This window comes from Tetrao urogallus, assembly GCF_951394365.1.
Source record: "Tetrao urogallus genome assembly, chromosome: 14".
Taxonomy (NCBI): Eukaryota; Metazoa; Chordata; class Aves; order Galliformes; family Phasianidae; genus Tetrao; species Tetrao urogallus.
This window is the reverse complement of record NC_136827.1, coordinates 16786977-16814670: the sequence shown is the minus strand read 5'-3', so window position 1 is coordinate 16814670 and position 27694 is coordinate 16786977. Positions and strand designations below refer to the sequence as shown.

The 27694-nt window shown below is 51.6% G+C and overlaps 1 protein-coding gene across 1 annotated transcript in view; it reads right to left on the bottom strand.

The window, feature by feature from the left end:
- The window catches only part of ARHGAP26 (Rho GTPase activating protein 26), a gene marked incomplete at both ends in the record, with an annotated part of 98020 nt that overhangs the window by 45401 nt on the left and 24925 nt on the right, over positions 1-27694 (bottom strand). Inside the window, 3 exon segments of the mRNA XM_079542440.1 lie at positions 136-201; positions 5698-5734; positions 21626-21704. Of these exon segments, the coding sequence (XP_079398566.1) occupies positions 136-201; positions 5698-5734; positions 21626-21704 (182 nt within the window).

Below are 27694 nucleotides of genomic sequence, written 5' to 3'. Positions count from 1 at the left end.
CAGCGGTTATCTGACGTGGGATTCACAGGGTTAACAAATCATCCGCGTTCATGAGAGGAGCAGGTAAGCAATCGCTGCGCTGTGAGCAGATGCAACGCCTTCCCCCAAACCAGACCATCTGGTGAAGCGCTCTACCTCTCGTTTCAACAGCGTGTATGCATTTCTTGATTATGCTGAAGCCGATATTATCCAACTGGGCAGCTGAAAGGGAAGAGAGGAGAGAAGTGACAAACACCCTGCAGAGGGACGGCTTCCCATCCTGCAGCCATCCACAGCATTCACAGCAACGCTGTCTTCCTGCTCAGACAGGGGGGAAGGAAAAGAAGATAAATGAGGTGCTTGCAGAGGAGAGAGACGAGCACAGCGTTGTACCAGGTGTAGTGTGGTGAGCACACAACCCTCGGTCATCGCTGCAGCCTCAGCACCGCTCCGATCCTCACCTCCCGCATCTCTGCCCCCCAGCAGCTATGGCTGTGCCAGAGATTTATGGCTACAGCTGGTCAAAACATGAACCAAGGGGAGATATCCCAGCGAGACCTTTGTCTGCAAAGCTGACACTAGGTTGCTTGTGAATAAAAAAGGGGAATCATATATTTTTGACACAATAAATCCTGCAAAAAAACTGCACAGAACAACCCGCTTCATCTAAGTGCTGGTAATTCCTATAAATCCTTTCCACGTCCACCCAGCTAACCCAGCCCCTGACTCTGCTGCAGAGGGCTGCACTGACACCCGGGAGCGACCCAGACGAAGACATCCAGCATCCCCACCGCGTTCTCCAGCAAGGAGCTGCACAGCTCTCCCAGGGCCATCTTATGCAAGGACTGCACAACGCTGCTAACCTCTCATCCTGAGAGGGAGGGCGCTGGAGTGAGGAAAGCCACAGCATTATCTTAAAAGCAGGGGACTTCACTTCTGCACAGGCATGAGGAACTGTCGTGCTGGAAGAGACAACACCGTGCCTTGCCTCGAGGCCAAGAGGAGCAGAGCAGAGCCCAGGGCTGGCAGTGTCCTCACAGCAAGGCACGCGTGATTTTATTCCTTTCCTTCTCCCTGCTCAAATCATTTATTTAAACACAGATTTGCACTTGGTTCACGACAGGCTTCCAGTCCACTGGCTGCCTATGCCTCGCATGGGGCCAGCCCTTGCTAATCACTCCTTTTGAGTTCCCTGCCGGTGTTGTTACATGATGAATGGTACAAAAACCTGAAACAGTAAAACAGGTCTATTATATTTTTCTGGGCAAGCACAGTGGAGTGCTGAGCCAACGTAAGCACACAGGCTGGAGGATTCCTGTGCTGCAGGATGTACAAACATCCCAAAGCTGCAGGGTGCTCTGCTCAGCACCCAGGGGCTCAGCACAGCTCCCAGCCGCCCTGCAGGCACAGACCCAACAAAGGCAGCACCCATCAGAGGGAAGCTGCCTGCAGCACCTGATCACCACAGAACACTGAACGGGGTGCCTGAGGAGCAGGAAAGCACAGTGTGGAAGCCCTTCTGTACAGACGGGCCCACCTGGGCTTCCTAGCACTCAGTCCTGATCTTTTGGCATCCCTGTACAATGCCGTCCAGCCAACACAGCTCACCATTTCGGGCTCGCACGCTCTAAGTGCCAACCATTCCCACGGTGCAGCAGTGTCCCTGAGCCCCTGAGATGCCTGAGGTTGAGCACAAGCACCAGTCCCATTCCCTGCATGCCTCACCACAGGGCCCAGCAAGGGCTGAGCCCACACCTCACTGTGCTGCTCGGCCACAGCAGAGGGGAGAAACAGGAGCAGTTTTTCAGGATGGAAATGACTGAGCATAATCCTCCCAAGTAGATGAATAAGCTCTCCAACTCGTTGTTGAGCTCTGGATCAGGAAAGGTCGGGGATTTATTTGCAGTAGTTATATCCAGAAATAATATCTGATTAAATATCCAAAGTGCCTTTATTCATCTTTAAATTTAACTTTTAATGAGCATCATAAAAGCTTGATTTTCCTCTCACAGAAGCAGCCTCCCTTTATCTCATTCATTTACCCAATGATTCCGAACTGCAGCAGCACAGATGAAAGTCAGATTTGTATCCATTGCAGCCCTGACCCTTTTGCTGGCTCCACTCACTCCAGCAGCAGAATGGTCGGCAGCTTTGGGCTTGGGCTGTTTGATGTCTGCAGGCTGGGAATGCTGAGAAAGGAAGGAGCTGCAGACCAGCCTGCCTTTGGGGGCTGCACAGAGAGGGAAGGCAGCAGTGAAGAGCAAACCCTCAGACCCACCAGAGAAAAGCACAGCCTATCTGCACTCCTCACAACAGGCATCCCTAATCCCCATCCTATCTATTTAAAACTGCCTCTCCACCATAACTGGGAGCAGACCCGCAGCCTTCTATTAGCAGGTAGCGCTGTACTCTGCCCACAAAGCAAAGCTACACCCTTCCTCCCGTTATTCCCTGTCCATGGAGGCTCCCCAGGGGACAGACGTAAAACACAGCCTCCAGCCCAAGATACACATCACAGGCTCTTCGTTCCAGAGCAACATTTCAAAGCACTGCTGAGACGCAAAGGTGATGCATATCATTTGTACTACCAATGTTGCACACACAAATATTTATCTGACCTTCGTGTAACATCGTATTCCCAGCGCTACTGAGCCGGTCTCATCCTGTCCTATTTTTGCCTACCAGATTATTTCTATTTAATCCACTAATTCTTCTACTTTATGCTGATATGGTATCTCAGAGCATCAGTGAAGGGGCACGAAGGCACAGCCGGCTCTGCTGAGCCACATGTAACCCTGCTGGCTCCAGACGTGTACGCATCAGCCAAGGCGATGCAAGGCCAAAGCCAGCTCCCCTGCATTCCCCACTACGCAATTCTGTGTCGTGTAACACAGTGCCATCACAATGATGATCGTTATGAACTTTTTTCAAACACCACTGTGGTTTTAAAAGCCACAAGGGAGAAAGAAACCAAGTGGAGACCAGAGAGAAATGAGTTTTCAGTCTTAGCTGTCTCAAAGCACCAGAGATGCCAAGCTGTGAGGAACAAGGACCACCAGGAAAGGCCATGCTTCCATCCTGAACAGGTGGAGAATCAAGTGGATGTGAAAAAAGGAGGTGAAAGCAGTGAGGAGAGGAAGAGGACAGACTCTTCAGCAGGGTCTGCTGGGATAGGAGAAGGGGAAATGATTTCAAACCAAAAGAGGAGAGACTGAGATTGGACATAAGGAAAATATTTTTTACAATAAGGGCAGTGATGCACTGGCACAGGTTGTTCCAGAGAGATGGTGGATGTCCCTTGGAGACATACAAAGCCAGGATGGGCCAGGCTCTGAGCACCTGACTGAGCTATAATGTCTCTGTTCATTGCAGGGGAGTTGGACTAGATGACCTTTAAAGGTCCCTTCCAACTCAAAAGATTCTATGATTATTTCCACAGAGCAGAGCAAGTCCCCTTCATTTGAGAAGCAGCACATCTCAATTCACCCAGCTCTAGCAGTGCACTGATACCCACTCAGCCCCCAGCACTCTGCTTTGCTTCCTCCCAGCTCCCAAAGAAGATTAAGATAAATCACCCCGCAGGCTGATGGCCATCTGGCCACACAGCAGGATGTAAAATCCAAAAGCTCTGTAAAATTAGATAGTGACCAAAAAGCAGACCTCACTATAGAACTCCCAGTCTCATTCTCTTTCAGACCAGCCTGAGTAAGGCAGGAAGCAGAGTTATATAGGTTTTCAGGGTCAGGCACTGCATCCGGACTCCATTCAATCATTACAGTCATTTCAAGTCCTTATAGGAAGTTCCTGTAACAAGGGCTCCGTGGCACAGAGCCAGCCTCCAAATCAATTTGAAGTGGGGCTGGTGAGGCCAGCAGCTTGCTGCAGACATGGTTCTAATGTGCTAAAGCACAGCCAGGTGTCGGAGCACAGCAAGCAGCAGTTTGGTCACAGGCACATGTGAAATTATTGCCACCGGGCTGTGCAGGAGCAGCCCTAACCCTGGGGTCCCAACTCACCTCAAAGCTGCACTGTGGTTGGGTCTGCAGAGCAGAGACATGGAGATGTTCTCATTTTTCAGATGGACAGTCACCACAGTCAAGATACTGAAAGATGAGCAGCTTTGCCACAGCCCCCTGGGCTGATTAAACCCCAGTATTTGTTTGGTGAAGGCGAGCAGGGAGAAACTTGGCATTCGGTCTTTGTCTGAGCCTCCCAAGCCTTTGCCAAATGCTGAACAGCCTCAGAGCACAGCATGACAGCAGCGTGGGCTGCATGACCACCAGAGCCATACACACAACTTCCCAGAGCTGCTGGGGGCTGGGAGCTGGCCCAGGGAGGCCACCTGCAGCCAGCTGAGCCGGTGAAATGCAAAAAGCCCCCAGCATACCCCAGGTCCCACCCTGGGCAGGAGAACCTCAGGCAGCCCTTTCCCAAAGAAACCCTAGGTGAGCATTCAGGAGCTTCTACATGGCGCCTGCCGCAAGCCTGGCAGCTGCAATCCTGGATTAGACAACACGAATGACCTTGGGAAAGCCACGAACACATCTGACTCGTGCTCTTCCCATCGCCAAAAGCGCTGCTCTGCAGGATGACTGCAGCGCAACTACCAGCCCCACAAGGACTGCCGGCTGACAGCACGTAAGATGGGAAGGCCACAGCCTGACAAGCACTTCTTTCAGAAGCAGGGATTGCTTCACTGCTCCTCCTCCCTCCCCGCCCCCATCCCAAACGTTTCCCTGCTTTTGCATCACCCCTCCATAAAGTTCAGAAAATGGTTTTTTAACACAGCTCCTTGAGCCAAATCGGCACATACTGTCCTGGCACAGCCAGGGGTTGTGTGTAGGGAACAGAGCAGTGACAATTAATGCCCAGATTAGGACAGAATTGAGCAAGTCCTGTTCTCTGTCCCTAGGAACCATATTTTGATCCTCTGTAAAACAGAACACATTGAAGTGCGCTACACAGACTCCACATTCAGTGAGGGCACTCTGTGCCCGCGGGTGTGAAGCCCAGTGATCAACCCCCTGAGCATCACCTGGGCTGCACAAAACCAAAACGACAACATGGAAGACCAACACGGACAGAGAGCAGAAGTGAGGAAGTGACTGTTCCATGCAAGGGCTGAAAATGGGCGTGAGGAAAATTAATTGCAAATTATACCTATTATGGTGAGAAAAATGCCCTGACTGAGGCAGCACAAAAACAAACAATTTACTAACTATCGGTGTGGGTCAGGCTCTTGCACGACCAATGACTTTGGGGGAAGGAGAGAAGGGATCAGTTCTGAATGTTGCAATTATGGCAATTCAGACCTACTGGGAAGTGGCTCAATGAAAAGCTTTGAAACAAAGGACCCGAGAGCCAGGACCAGGTACAACTACTTGTCTAGGAGGAAAAACAAGTGCTGTCTTGACTCAGGTCTTTGATTGCATGAAGCACAGTTAAAAATAGCCTAGTTTTTTGTTGAATTTTTTTGTTTATTTTTGAAGGGGTGCTGTTGACAATTTCAATCAGGTAAGAACTCCACAGTCTTTACATTTGTGTTCCACATTCCCCTTGGAAAAAGCAAGCTCATCCTCCAGGCTCTGGTTCTGCCAGGCAAGCTGCTACTGATACTACAGGATGCCACCAGCACCCCTGCTGCAGCAGATGGAGGAGCCCGTTCATTTCTCAAGGGTTTGCTTAAAGAAATACACACATACATATATTTATACTTACTGCCTTCGCTTTGATTGTCCTTGTTCGAGTTGTAGACCTGGAAAACACAAGAAGGAAGTCTCATGAAGATGCTGGCTGCAGCTGGGAAGTGGCCTGGCCTCAGCGTCCCCCCCAGCCAGACCCCCAGGCCAGCACAGAGCTCCCTCCTCAGGACGGCACACTGCAGCAGCCAGAGCTGTACCAACAACCAGAACGCTTTCCAAAAAGAACTGTGGACGAATGGCACCAGCTGGGTGGGAATGAAAACTTCATGGGCTTTGAAACACAACAGAGGTGGGCATTCTGCTCTTCTGAAGTCTTCTGTTATAAAGGACATAACCTTAGAGTAAAGCCAATGATTCCCCTTATATCTTATGGGCACTGCAGTAGCACCTGGGGGGTGCATGCTGAGCAAGGAGCAGGGAATCAGAATCACAGAATCTGGGAGCCGTCCCCACTCACGTGTACCTACAAGTGAGTAGATGAGTCAGGCAAAGAGAAAGGAAACATCATGAATTCACAGAGCAGCTGAACTGCAGCAGGATGAGCCGCCCTCAGCCAGCACTGTGATGGCACCCTATGTGTGAAAGCTGCCCCTCATCCACCTGTCCTGAGCACATTACAGCCAGGCTACTTCAGATAAAAGCAGTGCTTTACTGGACAGAAGCAAACAGGGGAAAATGTCAACGGAGGGCGTTAATCACAGTTTAAGCATGGTTTAAAAGCCCAGCATACTGGAAACTGTGGCTGAGGAGGTCAGCCTTCAAACAGGTTGTGCTTCTCAACCTCAACAGATGAAGACGGTTAAAGAAAAAAACAACAAAAGTCCTTCACCAACCCAGAGCCCAAACTAAAACACACACACAGCACTCCGTCAGCATCACAAGGTGGAGCTGAGCGTGGCAGCATCCACTGTAACAGGAAGAAATGCCTGTGTAGGCTGCTAAACAAAGCCATCGGCGTGCACACCCTTCCTCTCGCAGGGAACAAAGCTGGGAGCCCTCTTCCAAGGGCCTGGTGCTCTGATTCAACCACATGCTGCATCCAGAAATAGCAGGTGGGGAAGGAAAGTTTCCAACAGCACTGTTGATAGCAACGCACAGCACAGCAATGAGCAGAGCATCCGGGAGAGCAGGGTGGCAGTGAGGCCCTGAGCCACCATCATGCAGCTCACGACATGCCCCAGTCAGGGCTCCCAATTAGTGACATTAACCCCAAGGACGCAGAGATCCACAAGCAGCTCCTGGGTGCTGCAGCCCAGGTGTTTCCCAGGCTCCAAAACCTGCAACATTCCTGCAGCATTCCCAAGGAGCACTTTCCCCAGCTTCCCCCCAGGGGATGGGTCTGTGCAGTACAAGGAGAAGTGGGGTTTTTGTTTGCAGAAGAAAGGCCATCATCCCACATCTGGAAACTGGGGGATGATTCAGCAGCAAAAACAGCCAGAGTCAGCAAGCGAGTTTTCCTCCAGGAACAGCATTTGTATCAAGAAAATAAAATAAGTGAAAAGAGGGAAGCAAGCACACAGCAGGCTTTCCACCCGTGGGGCCGCCTTGTAGCCATGGCCATGAGGGCAGCTCTCCAGTAAGATGCATTCCTCTCCAGCCTCAGTCTCACCACTGGAGACTTGCTGAAGGGAGCACAGATACGGGCTGGGAGCAGTCCCACCCAGGGGGGGCTTGCAGGGCATGAGACCCCTCCTCAGGTCACCACTCACACTACAAGCCCCCTGCTGCAGCTCACCCACAGGAGCCCAGGCTTACAGCTGAGCACTGCATAGAACACAAGGGCAAGTCAGGCGTTATGCTCCATCAGCAGGTTGCCATATCCATCCCAGAGGAGCTGGACACCAGCACCCTGCTGTGCCCAGGGCTGTGGTCGAACCTCCTGCACAGTGAACGCCAGCTCCTGTCCTTGGGATCCCACCAGCTTCAGTGCCTGCTGTCCCGCGCTCTGCCTGCACTGCCCAGCTCTCTGGGGCTGCTCCTGCAGCTCCAAGTGATGGCACACAGCACCACAGCTCCAGGGGGAAATGTGTCTGCCCGCATATTTGTTCTTCCAGTTTGGTTAAGCAAAACCACAAAGAGGTTATTAATCATCAGACTGTTCTTTACAAAAAGGGAAAGGACAGACAAGGAAACACAACACACTTGTGCCATTAATTGCAAAGTATGCACATGCCATAAGGGAAATTTCATCCAGAGTCAACCACGTAACCATAAAACAAGGAGATGCTGTCATCCTACACCCACCTTGCTCAGGACAAACCTTTTATCCACGTCAGTGGTGATGCATTAACACCATTCTACAACATCAAGGTTTTAACTAAGCCCCGATTCTGCAGTACCCTCCCCTTTTCCAAAACAAACACTACTTTGTAAAAGAAACCCTTTTGCTGTACCACTGAAAGCCTTCTGAAGAAAGAGATTTTTGGGACAAGAGTTTCCAAGGGGTGGCCAGCAGGTACCAGCTCAGGGCCTTGGCATGGCAAAGTTCATTCAGCCCCAATTGATTCCACAGGCATCAACACTCCACGCTTCCAGAACAGCCTTGGTAATACACAGGGCCCACAGCACGAGATCCTAAGATCCTGCCTCACACATCTCAGCTTCCCAGCGAAATGGTGCCGAATTCTAAAGAGGTTCTTGCTATTCGCCATGCCCAAGTCCGCATCGATTGCTGGCACAAACCAAGTTACAAGCTGTGCATGTTCCACCTGCACCATCCCCTACAATTCCACCACACCCCACCTACCTTGCAGCTGTAGCTAATTAAAAAAAAAGGCTAAATTGTAGATTATCAAAAATCCTCTAAGATCCACCATTCATAGCCTAAAATTCTCCCGCAGTCACCACGTGCAGCCTGATACCAGCCTCTGCTTGCACACAAGGAAATCAACAAGAATCGAGTTCACCAGTTTTTACAACCTGCTCCTATGTAAATGGCACACGTGAGCTGTTGGCTCTGTGCTCGCTCAACTGCCTGCCTGTGGGCTGCTTAGGGTGAAGCTGGATTGCGGGTAAAGAAAAGGAAAAAAGAAGCAAGTTGGGGTTTGGAAGGGGAACTAAGAAAAGGAGGTGTTGAGTAATTTTATGTTTATTTCCTCATTTCAGGTTTCACACTGGTTTGGCTACGAAGTCCACCAAGCTCCACCATAAATTAACTGTGCTCTCACATGGCAATGGCATGTTTGCACACAGCCTTGCAGAAAACAACTGCATTCCATAAACAGAAAAGGTTTTTACTTAAAAATCAAAACGGCCCAAACAAAGCCACAACCCTTGCAGGCTGCACAATGCTCTGCACAGCTCCTGACATCTGTCAGCTTTGAGTATCAGTACCAGATTTTGCCCAGATGGCTAAAAACCAGAGCAACAAACCGCCTGCCCCTCTGAGGCGGAGGCAGCAGCGGTTGACAGAAAGCCTCCGCTCACAGCAACGCCAGCAGCCCCGCTCTGCCCCCACAGATGGAGGGATCTCCATCTCCAGGGAAGCAAGACCCCACCACTCCAACCACCTGGCAGGAAGGTGGTCAGAACGATGGCAGCATCCACGCAGTCCTCATGCTGGACCTGCTCCTCCAGCGCACTCAGACTAGCAGGTACTTCCCCAGCCTCCCCGGAGGAGCGGTGCTTGTACAGCCAGGAGCAATAGAAGGAAGCGCTGCAGCATTATGCAATTTCCTTGTGATTCATAGTCAGAAATGCTCAAAACAGCCACGAACGAGTTTTTCAACTTTCAGCTCAGAAGACGAAGAAGCCAAAACTTTATAAATAGAAATCATCACATTCCCACATTGGTTGTCCAACTGGCTTGCCAGCCACCTAAGGGCAGGTTGTGAAGATACGGAAAGGCAAAACACACACATTTTTGGAACTTCTTAATAAATTAAAGGGGAAAGTAGGGTCATAAACAGCATACCAGCCAGAGACCACCCCTCAGGTTCATTTAAAGACCTGGGCCAAGGCCAGGCACTGTGTGGCACTGCAAGGACTGCGTGCTGGGACTCCTGCCCAGCCCTTCGCCCACCTGCCCCATGGTCCTGCAGGAGACAGAGGGTACAGAACTGCCTGTAAGCCTTCTCTCTTACTGTCTTCACTTGCACTCCAACAAAGCCTCAATCGTTTTACCACAGTCCAGATCCCAACATTCTCAACCTCTTCAGAGCACAACAGAAATTGAAATGCATCAGGATCAACCACAGACACTTCTTCCCAATCCACACAAAGTGTAAAAAGCCTGAGCAGCACTGACCATAGTGGAAAAGGCTTATGAAAATCCCCAGACAAAAACAGGCCCCAGAACAACGCTGCTCGGGAGAAGACCAGAGAAGGCAAACTCCTGCATTCACTCACAGCTGCAGCAGCACGCAGAAAAGCCCTCTGATGAACCACAGCAAACACACTGTAAATGACAAACAGGTTTTCAAGATGTTGGGTAACTCAGAATGATTTCAAGAGAGTAAAGCCTCCGTGAATTATTTAGCACATATTCAATGTCGAAGGCATTACTTTGTTTTTGCTGTTTTTATTGCCAAATACTCCATTATTTCACAGCAACTCAAGAGAAAAAGAAAGTGATAAAATTGTATCTTCAAGCATAATTTTAGTATAATTGGATGGAACATTTTTCCTGATTGCAAACAGCAGGAGTTAGCTACTCACATCCTCGAACTGCTGTTGGATGAAAGCACTTCCATGGACTTCTGAGCAAGACAGATCTGTGAGTTATCCACCTCTTCTTGCAAGGCATGCCAATGCTGACTTATTTACACATGGCAACTATCGTGTTTCTGTCTTGTCTTCTGTGCAGTTGCACAGGGAGACTGATACAGCTGAACATTAACGTATCAAGCCAGCTAGCAGTGGTATCATCACCTGGTGATGCAGCCACCAGGTTGGCAGTCGGGCCAGACAAATGACTGGTCCTGCACCAGAAGAACAGGCTGAACAGGCAGAGGTGCACAGGGCCCTGCCTCCCCCGGCTGCCAACCTGGGACCCCCCAGCGCCAGCTGCAGCCCCTGGGCTCAGGGAGCACGGCTCTGAGCCCCGCTGTCATCCCAAAAGACAGGGCTGAAGGTCATCAGGTGCAGCACCACGTCAGCCCCGTGCTGCTCAGCGCCATCGCTGCGTCCCCTTCAGAGAGCACAGCACTGCCCAGAGCTGGGTCCGGGCACCTGGGCTCCCTCGTGAGACAGTTTGGGCATGCCTGGGGAGGGGAAGGCACCTTGTAACCCTGACCTCTACTGCTGCAGGGAAGGGGGGAAATGGGAGGAAAACAGAGGAAAAAAGAAGGATCAGCACATGCCCGTGCCATGCCAGGCAGGATCCTCAGCACCTGACGCCCGAGCAGCCTTGGCACTGCTGCAGAGGAGCTGCTCGGTTGGGACGCAGCCCAGCAGGAGGATGCCAGCAAAGCACAGAGCAAGAAGGCTCATGTACAAAGCAGCATATTTCCTTGTTAAAAGCAGGACACCTGGCAACCTTGATGAAATCAGCCCTTGTTTCTGGCTCTGCCTTATCAACCCTGCTCTATTTTTGTCTGAGAGCCAGGTTTTCGTACTACAAGCAGGATTTTCAGAGTTAGACTACACTGTGTTGTGGCTAGAAATAACCTTCCTTGCTCTGTGAGCCAGAACAGCACAGATAGGAGTAAGATCTCTCCCAGCCCACATCACTGCAGGCCTCCCTGCAGGGGGAAGGGAGGAAAAAGCCTTGCCTCCAAAGCGAAAGACTTGGCAGGGCAGCAGAAACCTGCTGTGAAGTGCTGCTTTATGTCATTCAGATGAAGGCTGTTCGCTTGGAAGAGGGTGGCCCAGGGTCCCTGGCAGCTCCTTCCTTCCTTCCTTCCCTCCCAACCCACTGTTCAGCACTGCACTGACGTGCTGCAGGCACAGCTACTGCCCCGCCTCGCTCCATCTCCCTTCTTCCAGCACAGATTTCAGCTCAGAACTCGCACGGACGCCTGTGTTTGATTAAAAGCAAGAAAAGGTCTATTAAAGAGAGGCATCTCGGGGTCTGAATCCTCTAAATGGGTCCTGCTCTTCTGTGTCTCCGCGCTGAACTAAATGATGGTTCTAATTAAAAACAAGCCCACGTTTTATTGCAAGTGCAGGCATTCCCAAGAGCCTCCGAGGCTGAAGCGGGGTGGGCTGCCCGCCAGCCAGCTGCACTGCTTAGCTCAGCTCACTTATATAACCACTGCCTTTGTCACCTAAGGAAAAAAATCACCTGGGCAGCCATAGGAAGAACATCCTGGGGTCAAACTGTCAGCTCACCCCATCTAAATGGTAAATGGAAACCGAGCTGCAGACAGCATGGAAATTAACAAACAGAAAGAGGGTAGGTGGAAGCAACGGGGCACAAAGCATGTTAGATACACAGCAGTCTCCAGAACAATGTAACTAAAGGTCAACTGGTTTAGAAAAATACATTTTTGGAATAACTGAGGCGCTTATAGGCTCACAGAGCAGCATTTCTAAGTGAGTGCAGTGGAGCAGATCTATTCGGGCCGCTCAGGAGTCTGACTAAAAGTGAAAACTTCTCCCAGTTTAACAGCTGCCCATAACTTTTCTAGGATCCTTGAGCAACAGTACGCACACCTCCAGCAGCCCTGCTGGAGCCCAGCCAGCCTCGTAGCTGCCTATCTCACACACACCCTTCCTCCACCCAACATCCACCACCAGCAAGGAGCGTGAACACAAAACCAACCTGCCTTTAAATAACAGTGTCACCTTTGCTTTTAAAATAACTGTAACACAGCCATGCCTTGCGTTCCTGCTGGGTGAAAAGAGGTTCTTCACTGCCCAGTTGTTCCAAACAATGCTGGGTGGGTTGGTGCCAAGGCTGCAACATCTTTGTGGTGAGCACTTCTAGCCCCAGGTTGCACAGCTGCTCGTGCTGCGGGCTGCCCGTCAGGCCAGGTGTGCACTGACTGCACCCCTGCTCTGCAGAAAGCCAGCAAGAATGGGAGGAGACGGAGGGAGCTGGCAGTGCAGTGGCTTCGCGCTGCAGTCCTGGTGTGCAGCACTGGGCTCACCGTTCCCCTGGCACTGGCAGGCAGCCCGATGGAGATTTCACATTGCCTGAATGCCCCTCTCCAAAAGTGCAGCACGACGTTTAGGCCTTTCTGGTTTTGACCTGAAATTCCACAGATAAGCTCTGTGAGGAAACCGCTCACCCCAACATTTACACAGCGCCGTGCACGCACAGCACTCACAAGCTGCACCTGCAGCACATGGCAGCCAACAGGCTCTGCACCCTGCATCCCTGCATCCAGCTGCTGCCTTCCCTGCAGGCCTGCCCAAGACAGCAAACCCAAGGCAGCACGGGACAGAGGCCAGCAAAGCAGAAATAGGATCATCAAACTGTTCAAGTTTTGAAGGGCGGGCTTTGAGACAGCAAACAGGAGTAGGAGGAAGCCTAGATCAGAGACTGTGGTGGGACTGTGGCATGACAGTAGATCGCTATTAAAAAGTGCAAGGACCAATAAAGACAGGCAATAAAGAAAGTGGTAAGTTTTACAACTGATTGCACAACAAACCGACTACTTAAGTTTTTCATTTAGACTAGCAAAAATACTCTTAATAACCATTAAAACCAGCAGAGAATTCTACTGATACTCTACTGATATGAAGTTACTCCCTCACTTTCCAGATGCCTCTTGAACCTTCTGCTCAAATATTCCACAACAGAGGTGACATGAGAGAAAGACAAGCAGCTCGCGCTCTCTTTGCTGCTCCATTCATGGCGCTTCGTGCCTCTCCGCAGAGGCTGCCAGCAAGCAGACAGACACAGCCTAAGGGTGGGCAGCTGGGTTCAAATCAAAGCAGGAACAAAATCACTCAATGCAGCCACCCTGCAACCATTTCTTCAGCTGCTTCCCCCGCCCGACGCAGACTCAGAACAAGTCACTGCAGGTCCGTGGATCTGTGCTGCTCACACACACGCTGCACGTGTCGCCAGCAAGCAGCAGTCCAGGTTCCATCAGCCCTCCTTCCCCAGGGACTCAGCAAAGTCCAAGCACCTCTCAGCACCACGCTCACCTCCTGGCCTGAATCAAAATGAAAGAAAACGGCGCTGTGCTGCAGCAGTCTGTGGGTGCAACAAAAGAAGTGGATGCTGCACGGCGCCCTGCGGCCAGGCGATGCTCCAGTCCCAGCCCTCACTGCTGTCAGCTTCAAGACAAGGCAGCGGCACAGCAGCAGTGGCCAACGCTCCCCTGGCACAGTCAGCATCTTTCCCAGCTCCTGAGGGGTGCTGGAACCCACTCATGTCAGGACAGCTCTGCCACTCTGAGCAAAATCCAACGTTTGTGGCCAACTGAGCGCAGCACAGACCACAAAGAAAACTGTCATGCCAAAGCTGGCTACCACAAAGAATGCGTTAAAGAAACAATGAGCCATTCACCCACAGGACATGAAAAACAGAAACCGAAGCCACTGCAGAGCTCCTGGATTTCCCAGCAGCAGTGCAGGAAGAAGTCACAAACTTTCCAAACGTGGATGGGTGGAATTAGTGGTTTTGGTTTATCAAGCAGTCCTGAGGGCTCTTATCTCTTTTCAAGATGATCCAGAATGTTTTTCTCAGGGTTTTTTTTTTCTTCTCTATTTATGATCCAATCAGCTTTTTAAAGAAGGGACAGAATCGTGACATCTCAAGGCAGCAGCGATCCTGATTCAGTAAGATATCAAACAGCAAAGCAGCACTGGCTGGAGCTGTACCTAAAAGCAGGAAGTCAAGCCTTACAACCTCACCGGCTCAAATGCTTTAGAGACAAAACAAAAGCTTATAATCCCAGTGTAAAGTTATCACTCATAGGTTTAAAACAGTAACAAAAAAGAAAAGGGAAGACAAGGGGGCTGTGATAAAAGCACAAGTGATACAAAAACTAACGTGGAACCTGACATAATCACTGAGCTTGAAAGTTCAGGCTGATTCTCTTCTACCATCGTGTCCCCAAAAAGGACAAAGGATGAAAAACAAGCAAGCTTTCTTGCCAAAAATCTCAAATGGTGGGAGGCAGAGAAACTAGGCAGATGCTGTGCTGGGCCAGGCTCTGCCCACCTCACCCAGCTGAGTTGCTGCTGTCAGAGGCGCTGCGGGAGCTTCCAGGCAGGGAGAGCACAGGGGTGAGACAGCAGCCTTGGTTCAGGGAAAGTTCACTAGGTTGTCTGGGTCAGGAGCTGATTAGAGAAAAAGCAAACAATAGAAACTTAGAGATGGAGAGGGGGCAGAGAGGGGAAGGAGGTTCTGTTCAGCGCAGAACGGAGAGATGGAGCGACTGCAACGAACCAGGTCATGGAAAGTGGAACAGAAAGAAAGAATTTGCCATAAGCAAACAAACCCAGACAGGATGAAGGCCATGAAAAAACTCATGATAAAACATACACAATATTTCTCTGTAAGGCCCACAGTCACACATTTGTGTCAGAGTGGCACAGAAAAAGCCGAACGGACCAACACAGAGCAAATGCTTGGGAGCACCGGAGGGCACACGCAGTGATGGCTCCCGACGCCTTGCCCGTACGCAGGCAGCAAACAGCTCAGGACCACCCCCTGCACTCAGAGATGCTCAGCATGAAGGTTTTCGTACCACCTCCAAAAATGCACTTCCCTCAGTGACTGTTTGGGGCAACGTAAGGCCATCACACTCGGATGAAAGCACTGCTGATGTTTATCAGCCCAAGCCCTGCCCGCCAGCTGCAGCCGCTGCAAACACCGCATCCTCGGCGCAGGGAGCAGGAGGTTTTACAAGCTTTGTGGAAACGCTCAGACACAGAGCTAATGAGCCCAGCACAAAAACCAATACAGAAGAGGCAAGCGACCTCCGAGGGGCTGGAGATGAAATGAATTAAAGCGATAAAGCAGATTTGCAGCTTCCGGTTGGTTATAATGGAACACGAGGGAGGTGGCAATCCGTGCCCTCCCCACCACACCGTCCCCCAGGCTGCAACAGAAGTCCTTCAAGTTAATTTATTTTTGGAATGAACCAAAACGACAGGAATGCCAAGACTGAAAGTGCTGGATCGAGTTCAAAAGACATCATTTCCACTGGGAAATTAATCTCTTACCATTTCGTATAATTAGACAAAGAAAATGAAAAACAATTCCAGAAAGGATTTCCAGACGCAATATGTGAGATGGAGGCAGGAGGAGAGGTGCTGTGTGCTGGGCAGGAACGCGAGGCTGGGCGCTGGGTTTTGCTATGAAAACACTAGGTTATGTCTCCAGAGCAGCACTGGCAAATGAGCCCCTGTGCACCGAGCTGCTGCAAGGTGGGGAGCACGGCCAAGGGGCTGCAATGGGGTAGGAGCTTCTGGAGCCCACATCCTACCTCCTTCAGCCTCTGCAGACACCACGAGCCATGGACAACCCCAGCAGGGTGGAACGCAGCTGCCTCACTACCCAATACCGGTCACTTCACTGCAGTTGCTTCCACTCAACCAAACCAAACACTGCCCCAGGCTGACCTGAGCAGGGTCCCAGCACGGCCTCAGCCTGCAGACAGCACAGGACCACATCCCTACAGACTGAGATGGTGGCCATGGTCACCGTGGCAACACCAGGCCTGCAGGTGCTGGAGGGCTCTGTAGGGCCATGTAGGGCCAGAGGGGAAGGACCCCATTGCCTGGGGAGCAAGCAACGAGAGGTTCTGCAGCCTCTGGAGGTCTTCACCCACCCACACTTGGCTTACTGCACTTAAACACTGCCTGCTCCCCAAATTAATGCTTGTTTCAGGGACAGCAACAGAGACAACACAGGAAGGAAGCGGTTTTAGCTTTAGCTTGCACCAAGCATTGGAGGAAAAACTAGGAAGTGATCACTGCCCCCAGCCCGCAGTGCCCTGCTGTAAGGCCAGGGCAGCAGGCGCAGGGCAGCACCGCCCTCGGAGCGCCAGGGCACAAGTGCAACGAGCGGGCTGGTCTCAGCTTGCCATCTAGTGGAGCGCAGCCGCACGGCGTCCCAACAGCCACCCTGCTCCATTTTGTGCAGTCCCCACAACCACGGCCCTGAGGGACACAAGGAGTGGGGAGAGCCTGGTGAGCCTGAGCCCGAGCGCGGGGCGAGGTGCGCCAGCGTCACCACCAGGAGGTGGAGCGCCTGTAGGCTGCTGCAGGAAGGGAAATGGGTTCTTCGTGACCACAGCCGTGTCTGCTTGCCCTGCACGGAGCACGAGCCTGCAGCACCCTGCGATGCCTGGCAGCGTCCGGCGCCAGGAGACGAGGCTCCGTGTGCTTGTGTGGGCACTCAGCTCAGACATGCAGGCTTCACAAGCATCTTATTTCATGGGGCTAATAAGCTGCTGGCATGGCACAAACTCCAAGTGATGACCTACAGCAATGACCTTCATTACCCAGGGAAGGCCTGAGAGGCTTTAAGTGTCTCTATTAAGAGCATTTTGTGGCTTTTGCCACCTAGTCTCTCATTAACCCAGAAGTAACCACTTCTGAACATCACAGGTTCCCAGTGCTGACAAACAGCGCTGCAGCTCCAGCCGGGTGCAGCTCCTGGTTGGGAACATGAGCGTGGTGTCCCAGCAGCAGGCAGAAAACTCAACGCCACAGCTGTCACCTGACTGTCCCCCAAAACCTGACAGCTTCACACAGCTTGATGGCCCTGCAGCCCAGTGTCCTCACACGGAGCTGCAGATGCTGCTGAACCTGGGTATGTGGGGAGCCAAGAGGAGGTTTCAGGTCCTCACAGAGGTGATGCTCTGCAATAGCATTCCAGAATGGGAGCAGAAACCGTATTTATTTCTGGGGGATGGAGCAGGGCCAAGAGGAGCAGGGCCCTTCCAGGGCAATGGATCCAACTGCTGGGTCATCCAGAACAAAACCCACCAACCTCAGCAACCAGCTTTCAGCCTCCCAAAGCCCGCCAGGGATTTGTCCTTTGTTCCCATCTTTGTAAACCTACAAAGAACCAAAGAGAAGGAAAGGGGAACAGAGAAGAAAAGGAAAAAGTGCTGGTGTGCCTCCATTGCACTCCTCACCTCCTCATGACAGCAGCAGGCCCAAGTGGGAACTGACTGTTCGTCCCCAGTGATGCCCTCAGCTTTACAGGGCAAACAAAGCCAACTCCTATACAAAATGCCTGCTGTATTTTTATAGACTTGCACTGCCTGAAAGAACAAAAAAGAAAAGCAAAACAAAACAAATCGAGCAAAGGGCAGCACGATGCAAGTGCCAGAACAGCGCCGCTCAGCTCTTATTCCTTCTGACAGGATCACGGGACATTGCATTTGCCATTTAACACTAACTTCTCCATCACAAATTAAGGCTATGGACAACGTATCAGCACAGCTCGGTTGGGACACCATTCAACACGCTTTATACCCTTAATCTTCTGCTAAGTTTGTTTGCCCAAAGAAATGTTTTTGAAACCCAAAAGCTTCCAAACCCACTCTCCCAATTCCATCAGCACTGACGTGAGAATGATTTCTAAGATTACCGACCTGCTTGCAAGGTAACAGCAGGAACCGCTGACATCGTCATCTCTTTTGGCTGGCACGCCTGCTGCACTTGGCAAGCGAAGCCATAACCTTACTAAAATGCTTATCTTGTTCAGTTCTTTGACAGAAAGCAAACAGCCTAATTTGCGTCTCTCTTAATCCTACAGCCTACCACAGCCACCACTATGAGCCAGCACAGCTTTATTTCTGACTCAGCCCCCAGTCAGCTTTCAGAATCGCTCCAGCCTCCGCCATACTCACTACAAACTGCATCACCAGAGGGAAAAAACCACAGGAAACTCACCCTGAGTATCTTAACAAAGACGAATGCAATTGCTCTGTAACAGTTAGCATTTTGCCCTACTTCCAGCCTCCGCAACACAGAAGAAAACCCAAAATCAGCACAGGGGTTTTGCCCAAATTAATAGCAAGTGCTAAGAGTTAACAGACTGATGATTGCTATCTGGAGACGGCTTTGACTGTGAGAGATACAATAAATCTTTTCAAGTTGCGACAAACGCCTTAGCTAATGTAGCCCACATTCTATGTTTAGATACTCCTACGATGCAATCCAACATTTGGTTTTAGTTTTTTAATTATAACTAAGAAACAAACTCCGCTGCACTTTAATGTCTCCTTAGCCTGAATTTGCACACGGATTACCATCCCCACCACGTCCATCTTTCCCACACTCAATATTCAAACCAAAGGGAAATGAGACATTCTTTCCACAAGGGTTTTTTTTTGGTTATAAAATTGCAGTCAAAGCAGAGAATGGATACTTCTAAGATTCCAAACATCAAATCCTTGTCTCTCCCTCAAGGAAATCTCTGCAGTGTAGGTAACACCCCGCACCCTGACACTGCAAGGCAAGAATTCAGAATTCAAACAAAACAGACCAGAAACCCACTTGACAGATCGAGGAGGATAACCGAGGACAAGGAGCTACCCTGTCTGTCAGCACACACAGAAAAATGCTTCTTGGACCCACTGCCACCCAGGCTCCATTCCCATGGCTCCCACAGCACACCTGGAAGGCCAGGTTTGAGCACCCATAGCACTTCAGTGCCAGCAGGTATTGATTGCATCAATGAGTAGCAACAATCCTTGACGTGCTGGATGAGCCAGCTACCCAAAGCTGATGGGCACGACAGGGGAGAACAGAAATGCACAGGTGGTAGCATGAAGACCTGTGGGTTTTTTGAATGACTTAATGTGATCAGACTCTGGAACAGGCCAATCCAGGCAGTCCTGCATCTGTTACTTCACAGAACCCTTCACATGTGTAGGGCTTCACAAACACTCAAAATCTTTGGCTATACCTCTGCAACCCTATCCTACAACACCAGCTGACTATTGTGCCAAATCCTGATAACATCAGCAGGTCAAAAATGCAACTGGATGATTGTATTCCTGCAGCTCCAGTTGCAGGTGCCTGGGTTTCACGTCCCATCACTTACATCTCACTGGAGGTGAGGCAGAGGGAAGGAGGTGGCTGAAGGAGAGCAAGCCTTGATTCAAATCATGAGCAAGAACACTTTTCATTAGCGAAGAAACAGAAAATGCTATCCTGCATCTGGGTGTCACACAACCCAAGACAGAAGTTCATTTCAGAAGGAGCAAGACAGCCTGCGTGCTGGAGCTGGCGAGGTTGGTGAACCTCACACAGGAGGACCCTCCAACCACAGCTGCCCCAGGACAGAGCCTCTCAGCTCAAGAGCCAAAGGAGCAGGCCAAGCAGGGCTGATGATAGAAAAAGACAGCAGGGGTTGTCCTGAGCAGGCAAAGCATACTCGGTCTCTTTTCTGCCCTCTGTGCTTGCATCTCTCACAATTCCTCTTCTTGGAAATGGTGTGTTTGCAGGTGTAAATGTGCATTTCTATCCCAGAAGCATAACGTGACTCAAGGGAGCGGCAGAAAGGTGTGATCACCACCAGTGGTAGGTCCAAGCTACACAGCACAGCACATGCCCTGTTAGGAAGTGGGCTTCACTCGGCTCGGAGAGGGGCTTGTTCAGCATCGCGGGGACCTGGGAGCAACCCTCACACCAACAAGGCATCACAAGGCAGCGCCAGGCTCAGAGCTGAGCATGGCAGGATGGCAGACAAGAGGTGCACGCTGGAACTGGAGATGCTCAGAATGGGTATAGGAGAAACTCTCCTACTGAGGGTGGCCAAGCAGCAGAGCTGGTGCCCCATAGGGCAGTAAGTCTGCCTCCTCGCCTGGCTTCAATAACCTGCTTGGAGCAGAAGGCTGGACCAGAAATCTCCCAAAGTCCCATCACACCTGAATTGCCAAGTGAATCCCTGATTGCAGGCTGAATCCCAGCTGAAATCCTGAATGAAATGTTTCATCTGAGATACAGCACAGCGCCTCAGACACACACAGCCATCCAGGTGTATGAATCACTGCAGGTCTTTCAACAGCAAGCTGCTCGACTACACCCAGCACGTGCCTTCCAGCGCTCACCGCTCAGCCCCGTGCGTATCCACGTGGCCTTCAAGAATGCTTTCTGACAAACAAGGACCTTTCCGCGGATTGCAGGGGGAGGGCTCTGCTCAAAACCAGCACCAGCCTGAGGCCACAGGGCTGTGCTGGACCGGGCCGCCCTGATCCCCACGTGGATCCAACTCTGGCTGCCAGATCCCAGCTCCAGCCCAGTAGCAGACATTTACTCCACAAACACACGCGGATGGTCCTGCCGTGGCTCCAGCTGCCTGCAAAGTTTATTTTCACATCCTGCATGCTCCCAATAACGCCAAGGCAGAGGCCCACACTGTGCTGCACCTGGCACCCGTGGGCTCCTCTACAATGGTGGCACTGCCACTGCTGGATGGGACCACTCCATCCCACCGACACACAGAGCCCATGCAGCACTCATCCGCAGCAGCCCAGTCAGAGCAGGGCAAAGCTCAGAAAACTCAGCACTAAAGTCTGCATATGTGTTCAGAATAAAAAAATTCAGTTTTCCGAAAAGCTTCCATATTCCCTCCCAGCAGTAAGGCAGCTTGTGCAGCTTTGGCACAGCAGAAGCAAGCACAGCATCGAGAAGAATACCACTGAGTACTGGGAATGGGCTCCACTCCTCCACTCACACAAGATCTGCAGTTCTCTGTAAGACCCAGAAACGGTTGCCAGACGAGTTGCAGGACTCGGAAAGCCCTGGAAATCTACAGCGTACTTTTTTCTACTGCTCTTTTTGCCGTGTTTTCCTTTCAGCACAGCACAGCACAGCAGCGTGTTTGTGCTGGCCAAGCCTACCCACCTCCCTTCCACCACACCTTCGAGCAATTGGAGCACAGGAGATACAGTATTACCTCAAATATTTAACCAAAGGATTAAGCTATTCTCTCGGCAGGGGCTCTGCCCAAGATGCAGCTCCCGCGCCGGCTGGCAGGCGCTGCATGGCTGCCTGCTTTGTGGCCAGCGAGCTGCCCCAGGCTACACAGAGCTCTCCATGCTCTCCTCCAATACTTCTGCACCAATGTTTCTGCTCACCGGCTCCCGGCCGTCCATTGCCTCCATCCAAAGCCTTCGGTCCTCCTCCGAAAGCGCCTGCATGGTGATCACACCGGGCCTGCAGGGAGAAAGGGAATACCATAAATAAGCTGCAGGTCAGAAAACAAGACGCAGATTAAGTTCTTGTGTAAAACAGAGACAGAAAGATGACGATCTTCTTTCTCGCCAAGCCCCAGCACGGTGTGGCTGATGCCAGCCTAACCGCTCTGGGAAGTCCCTGCAGGTCCCAGCCAGGACCAAAAAGGAGCAGAAGGCATCTCCAATAATCAACACACATTTGCAGTGGTTTTACAGTATGACAGGCACTCTGTGACGCTGCACCCCAGACAGCTCACCTGCCTTTGGGCTAAAAGCACGTCCACGTAATGGACACGGAAGGCACCTGAGCAAGCAGGACGCCCCTGTGTCCCCGCACTTCATGTCCCACCACCCCAAGCACCAGCTCAGGGGGGCACCTTCTGCTGCATCAGGAATTTCAACACTTTTGTCCCCGAAGCGCTCACATCAGTGTGACCGTGCTGTGCCCCTGACCCCTGCCCTTAGCCACACAACAGCCCCCGAGCTACACGCTAAAACCAACTCTGTGGCTGCTTATTTATTTTAATGAGAAGGGGAAAGAACAGGCCCAAGTGCTGGCACGCAAAGCAGGGGGGGTCAGGGAACAAAACCAGCCAGGCGTTTGCCTCAGGGCCAGCACCACCTCCACCACTTCCAAGCGACCTTGCTCTGCCCTTCCCACACCAGGAGCTAACGCTCAATTATCTTGTTCTGTCACCAAAGTCGTGACTGACTGAGCACAGCAGAGCACCCTCCAGCTCCTGGTGCAGCACACCATGGAACACAGGTTGCCCTTCAGCACCCCGGGACCCGCAGGGGCTCAGTGACACAGCTGAGGTGGCAAATCCAATGAGTTTTTCTGTTCTGTTCGGTTGGCCCGGTCTGTTCCATTCCAGGCTATTTTCAGATGCATTAGCACAGTGCAGCTGCTATTTCTGCAGGAGGAGAGCGGGCAGAAGCCCTGGCAACAGGGAAGACACAGGCATGTATCCAGCATGAGCAGGAGTGGCTGTCAGAGCTGTCTGCAGCAATGCCTGGGGGATTTTAGGGTTCATTCTCAGAAGGTATTGCAGCAGAGAGAGCGTAATGCTGCAGCTCCCAACCCAGCAAAACACAGCTGCCCCAGCCCTGCAGCAGGAAACACGCAGGAGTGAGGCAGAGAGCCATGGCAGTTGCATGCTTTGGGACCACTAAATGCAGAACTCCACACGGCCTGGGAACAGGGCTCACTTCTGGCTCGCACTTTCCAAAAGCGATCCAGCGGGAGAGGATCACTGCACAAAAGCTGTTCAGTTCTTGGTAGGAGCTGATCCTCTGTCAGAGATGACAGCATGAACAGGGATGCTCAGTGTGGTGGTTTTGGCCCGTTCCCATCGCTCTGTGGTACTTAAGGGCAAGGAACAGAGAAATAACCCCTCGCCAGCCAACCCCAGGGCTCACTCGCAGCACGCGCAAGGCAGCCCAGCGCAGGTTCGCAGCAGCAGCATGCTCAGGCTTGCAACAAATCCAGGTCCAAGTAAATCAGACATAATGTATTTGATCTCCGCTAATCCTATTGGTGAGTCATTCCATACTCACCAGCTTAGTGGTTTGGAAGTTTACTCATTTCGAAGGGAAGAGGAAACCACTTAACCATCACCCCATTTGAGAGAGAAAACGCTCAACAGCCAGCACCGAATGCTGTCAGCACAGGCAACAAAGCTCAGTGCTGTGCAGACAACGTGGTCTGGGGGAGACAGGGGCAGCAGGAGAAGGGCTGAGGGGCCAAGGGGCTGGAGATGGGCTGGGGGCAGCTCCCTCCCCCTCGATGCAGGCAGGCGGTGGGCAGCTCAGCCCAAGCTCAGGCCGGCTGGCGGGGGAGCTCCAGCAACCCAGGGAGGGCAAAGGAAATACAGATCTCTGTCTCCCATGAAACATCAACACAAACACACTGAAACTGTTCACTCGAGTAAAATTGATGCTGGCCCCCTAAGAGAACTGACAAGGTCCCAGAAAGACAGTGCAGGTATCTCCAGTGCCAGGTTCCCCCACGCACAGGACAGAAGCGATAATGGGAAAATGTTTGTTCTGCCTTTGAGCGATAACAACTCTTTGGGCTTCACTTCAAAGCCAAACTTACCAGCGTGCAGGGAGGGGCTGCAAACCCGAATTAAAAATCCATTTACATTGCAAACAGCTCTGCATTTCCTCCCACAGTGCTCATTTGCCAGAGCATCCATTGCACCACTTTCCCGAGCACAACCATCTTCCTGGCCGTGACGCATTCCAAATGCACCCCACACATTATGGCTCATCCATTATTCATTGGGACCGTGCCCACGGGGTGCCACGCACTCAGGTTGGGATGGCCGGGCCAGCATCCCACCCATCCCAGCAGCACAAAGCTGTCCTCAGCCCCACATCTACAGCCAGCCCCACATCTACAGCCAGCCCCACATCTACAGCCAGCCCCACATCTACAGCCAGCCCCACCGTCAGGGCTTTCCTCAAAGATCAACCGCTGCCAGAAGTGTGTGTGCCAGATTGTGGGTATCTCAGCTACCCAGCGTAGAGCCTGAGACAGGGAAGGGCCTCCTCTGGCTTCCTCTCCCAGAAGATAAACGTGACATGCCCATCTCTGTTCCCTCACCTAACACACAAACATCTGTGTCCCTGATGTGCTGCACACAGCAGAGGACTCCCCTGTGCCCCAGTGGCATTGCTCACCCCAGAAGCAAGAGTGAAAACATCAACACTGACTTCTGTGGCTCAAAGATAACAAACCTCCAACCCAGTGCTGGAGGCTGCAGCAGGCATTTACCTCCCAGCACCAAGAGCCTTTTGCCTTCTTCTGCGATGCAATGGGGAAATGTTGTGATTGGAAGGAAAGTTTCCGGACTGAAAAGATGCAGGAGCGTGAGACCAGAGTGGAACATGATAACCACTTTGCAAGAAAGTAAATTTTCGATATGCTACAATCTAAAACCTATTTTTTCCATATGAGACCACACAGGAAATTTGAATTTTCTCAATATCTCTGCTTTTGTGAAAAACAGCCTGGGTTTAAGGAGCTATGACTAAGCGTGCAGAGAAAATGAGAAAGTCCCCTAGCTGCTGCTCCTTCCAGAAAAACAAACAAATAATGAAAGCAATAGAAATAGATAAGAACTTTCAACTCCTGCAACTGCTTATCACATCGAGACAATCTAAACTGCCGAATGAGAAAGCCTAAAGATGGATTAATAACAGGGCTGGAGGGCCAGGAAGCTTCCAGCCCCGCCACGAGCAGAGAAGCACAGGAGGTGTGGAAGGGGATGAGGAAGGCAGGGAATTAGGGGACTCCCAGCTCAGGTCCCACTGCTCATTACAAGGCAAGCTTCCCCTCCGATGCTGCAGATGCGCTCTGCCATCAGTCGCAGTGCAGCTCGCCGTGCAGACTGGGCTGAGCAGCTCCAGCAGCTCCCTGTGAACCACTTTGAAAGGCCACTGGAAATGTGACACCAGGCATGGAACACACATGGCTGCATGGCACCGAAGGCAGCCGGTGGGCGAAGGGCATGCAGCAATGCCAGCTGCCCCGGGGCACAGCGGGAGCAGCAGAGTTCCTGCTCCCATCAGTCACTAAGGGACCCAAACCCCACACACCGAATACCTCCGATTCCCATCAGTGCCAATCGCCATTAGGGGCACTTAGCTTCTGGCCCAGAGAAACCACCTGGACTGTCCTAAATTTCAAAGCCTCTGTCATCAGCCAAACGAGATCCTCCCCTTCCTGAGGCTCATTTGGTAAGACATTGGCTGTCATCCCTGCTTACCTTGTTTATAAAACTGACTTAATGCACAGAGACTCCAAATTAGTTTAGTTTGAAAAAAGGGCATTACCAGCAAACCACACTGTTCATCACATGAGGGAATATTTCAGCCAGATGCTGGAACCCCATTCTGAGGTCTGTTTTGGTATAACAAAGTATATAAATATATAGCAGTATATAAGTACAAAGTATATAAATATATATAGTATATATATATATATAATATTTAGTGTCTTCTCAGCTACAAGCTACAACACTCCTAACCGCCCCAGAACTATTGGCAAAGGCAGGGTTGGGGAGCTCTTAGTCTTCCCAGAAAATGCCTCTATCACACATTGTGACTCGGTGTAGGGAACCTGCTTTGGCAGGGGGTTGGACTCGATGATCTCTGGAGCTCCCTTCCAACCCCTACAGTTCTGTGATTCTGCCTTCAATACTGGGAATTTTGGACTTCCTGTCAGACAATAGGAAGAGGAAGCAATGCTGTAATAACAGACCAGGCTCAAGGCGTTCAGTTCAGGGGCGCCAAATCATCCTTGGAGGAGAAAATCACATCCTCTCCAATCAGCTTTCAATTCAAACAGCTTCTCTGGACATTATTCAAAGCAGCCCAAGCCCCCAGCCGCGCTGCATGCCCCCCCCAGCACACCAAGAGCCCAGGTCTGTGCCTCTGAATGCAACCGAAGGAAGCAAAGCCAAGGCTGCCACCTCCAGGCTGCAGGGCTCTGCTGAGCCACAGCCTGCTTTCACCCCAGAGCCCTAAAGCACCTTCCCAAACTGGGATCAACAGTTTGAAAAGCCACCCAAAATTCATGGCAACGGGAGATAAGAATACTTAAGTGAAACGTGCAACGCGCTCCGGCCTTACAGGCGTGCATGGCTGCATGCTGGGTTTGGCACGCTGGCCTCGGCCCCACAGACAGGTGCAGCACAGCCCCCAGCAGCACGCAGCAGTGTCACCCTGACCCACAGCACTGCCCCCCACGGCTCATCCAGACACAATGAAGCAGGGATAAGCTGCTCTGTGCCCAGCCGGCTTAGCATCAATTAAACAAGCCCCATGGAGAGTCTGGGCAGGGCACGGACTCACGTGGTCCCCATGGTGTGTAAGTTTGAAGTTGCATACAAAAAAGAAAGAGGGAAAACTGCTCACAGTCAAAACACAGCACATATGTGACACAGAGGAGCATCCCGGGGATCTGTTTGCCTTAATGACATCCAGACTTCCTGCGTGGGGCTGAAGAACAAGACGTCAAGTTTCCAACTTCTTTATTAGCAGAGACGATTAAAAAAAACCAACCACAAAACAAAAGGTCCACAGGCCAAAACTAAAACACAACCAGACCGCGACAAAGAGCCCACAGCACAAACCACGCTGCAAAACAGGCACGGATGTGCTGCAGCACCCTTAGTGAGGGCCATGCCATCGCTGGGTCTGTGTGAGGAGCGGGGTGCAGCCTTATCCAATCCCCCTTCTGGCGACCCAAACCAGCACAGACCACATGCCTAGCACCCATCTGTCCCTACCAGCACCCACACCACACAGCTCAGCTGTGGGGCAGCACCCACATGCTGCCGAGCCCCCACAGCCCTGGGCTGGCATGAAAGCCATTCCTTGACATGCTGCTTCCCATGGGAGGCCAACGGGGAGCGCCAGCCAGGAGTGGGGGATCTCCTGCAAAGCCCACAGCCACACCTCAGGCCCGCAGGCACGGCTCCACAGTGGGTCAGAGGTGGGGCGGACACTGGCAGAGAGTTCCGCCTCCTCTTCCCCTCAGCTCACCCGTTTCAGAAGGTGCTGTTACTCAGGAGCACTCAGGACAAATTCTGGTACCAAAAATACGCAGAGCTGCCTGTCTGCTGGGGAAAAGCAGCCCGTCAGTTCGTGCTTCCTGCTCTCACAGCCCTCTCAGGCAGGGAATCGGGAACGGGGACGTGAAAGGAGCAATTTCTCAGGTTTCCCCGCGTTGCCACTCCCCTGCCATTATTTACATTTAGCAGCATATTTCTGGAGCAGCTCTTGATCCTGTGCCCAGCAGGCTGCAGACATCAAGGGGAGGTTCGGCTGGCTCTGAAAGCACGACAGAAGAAAGCTATTGTGGTGGCTGGCTTCTCCTCCTCCTGGGTTTATTTTGATTTTCACATTTTAAAAAAAAAAAAAAGAAAAACAACACTTCCCCTCAGAGCAGAGGGAAAAAAG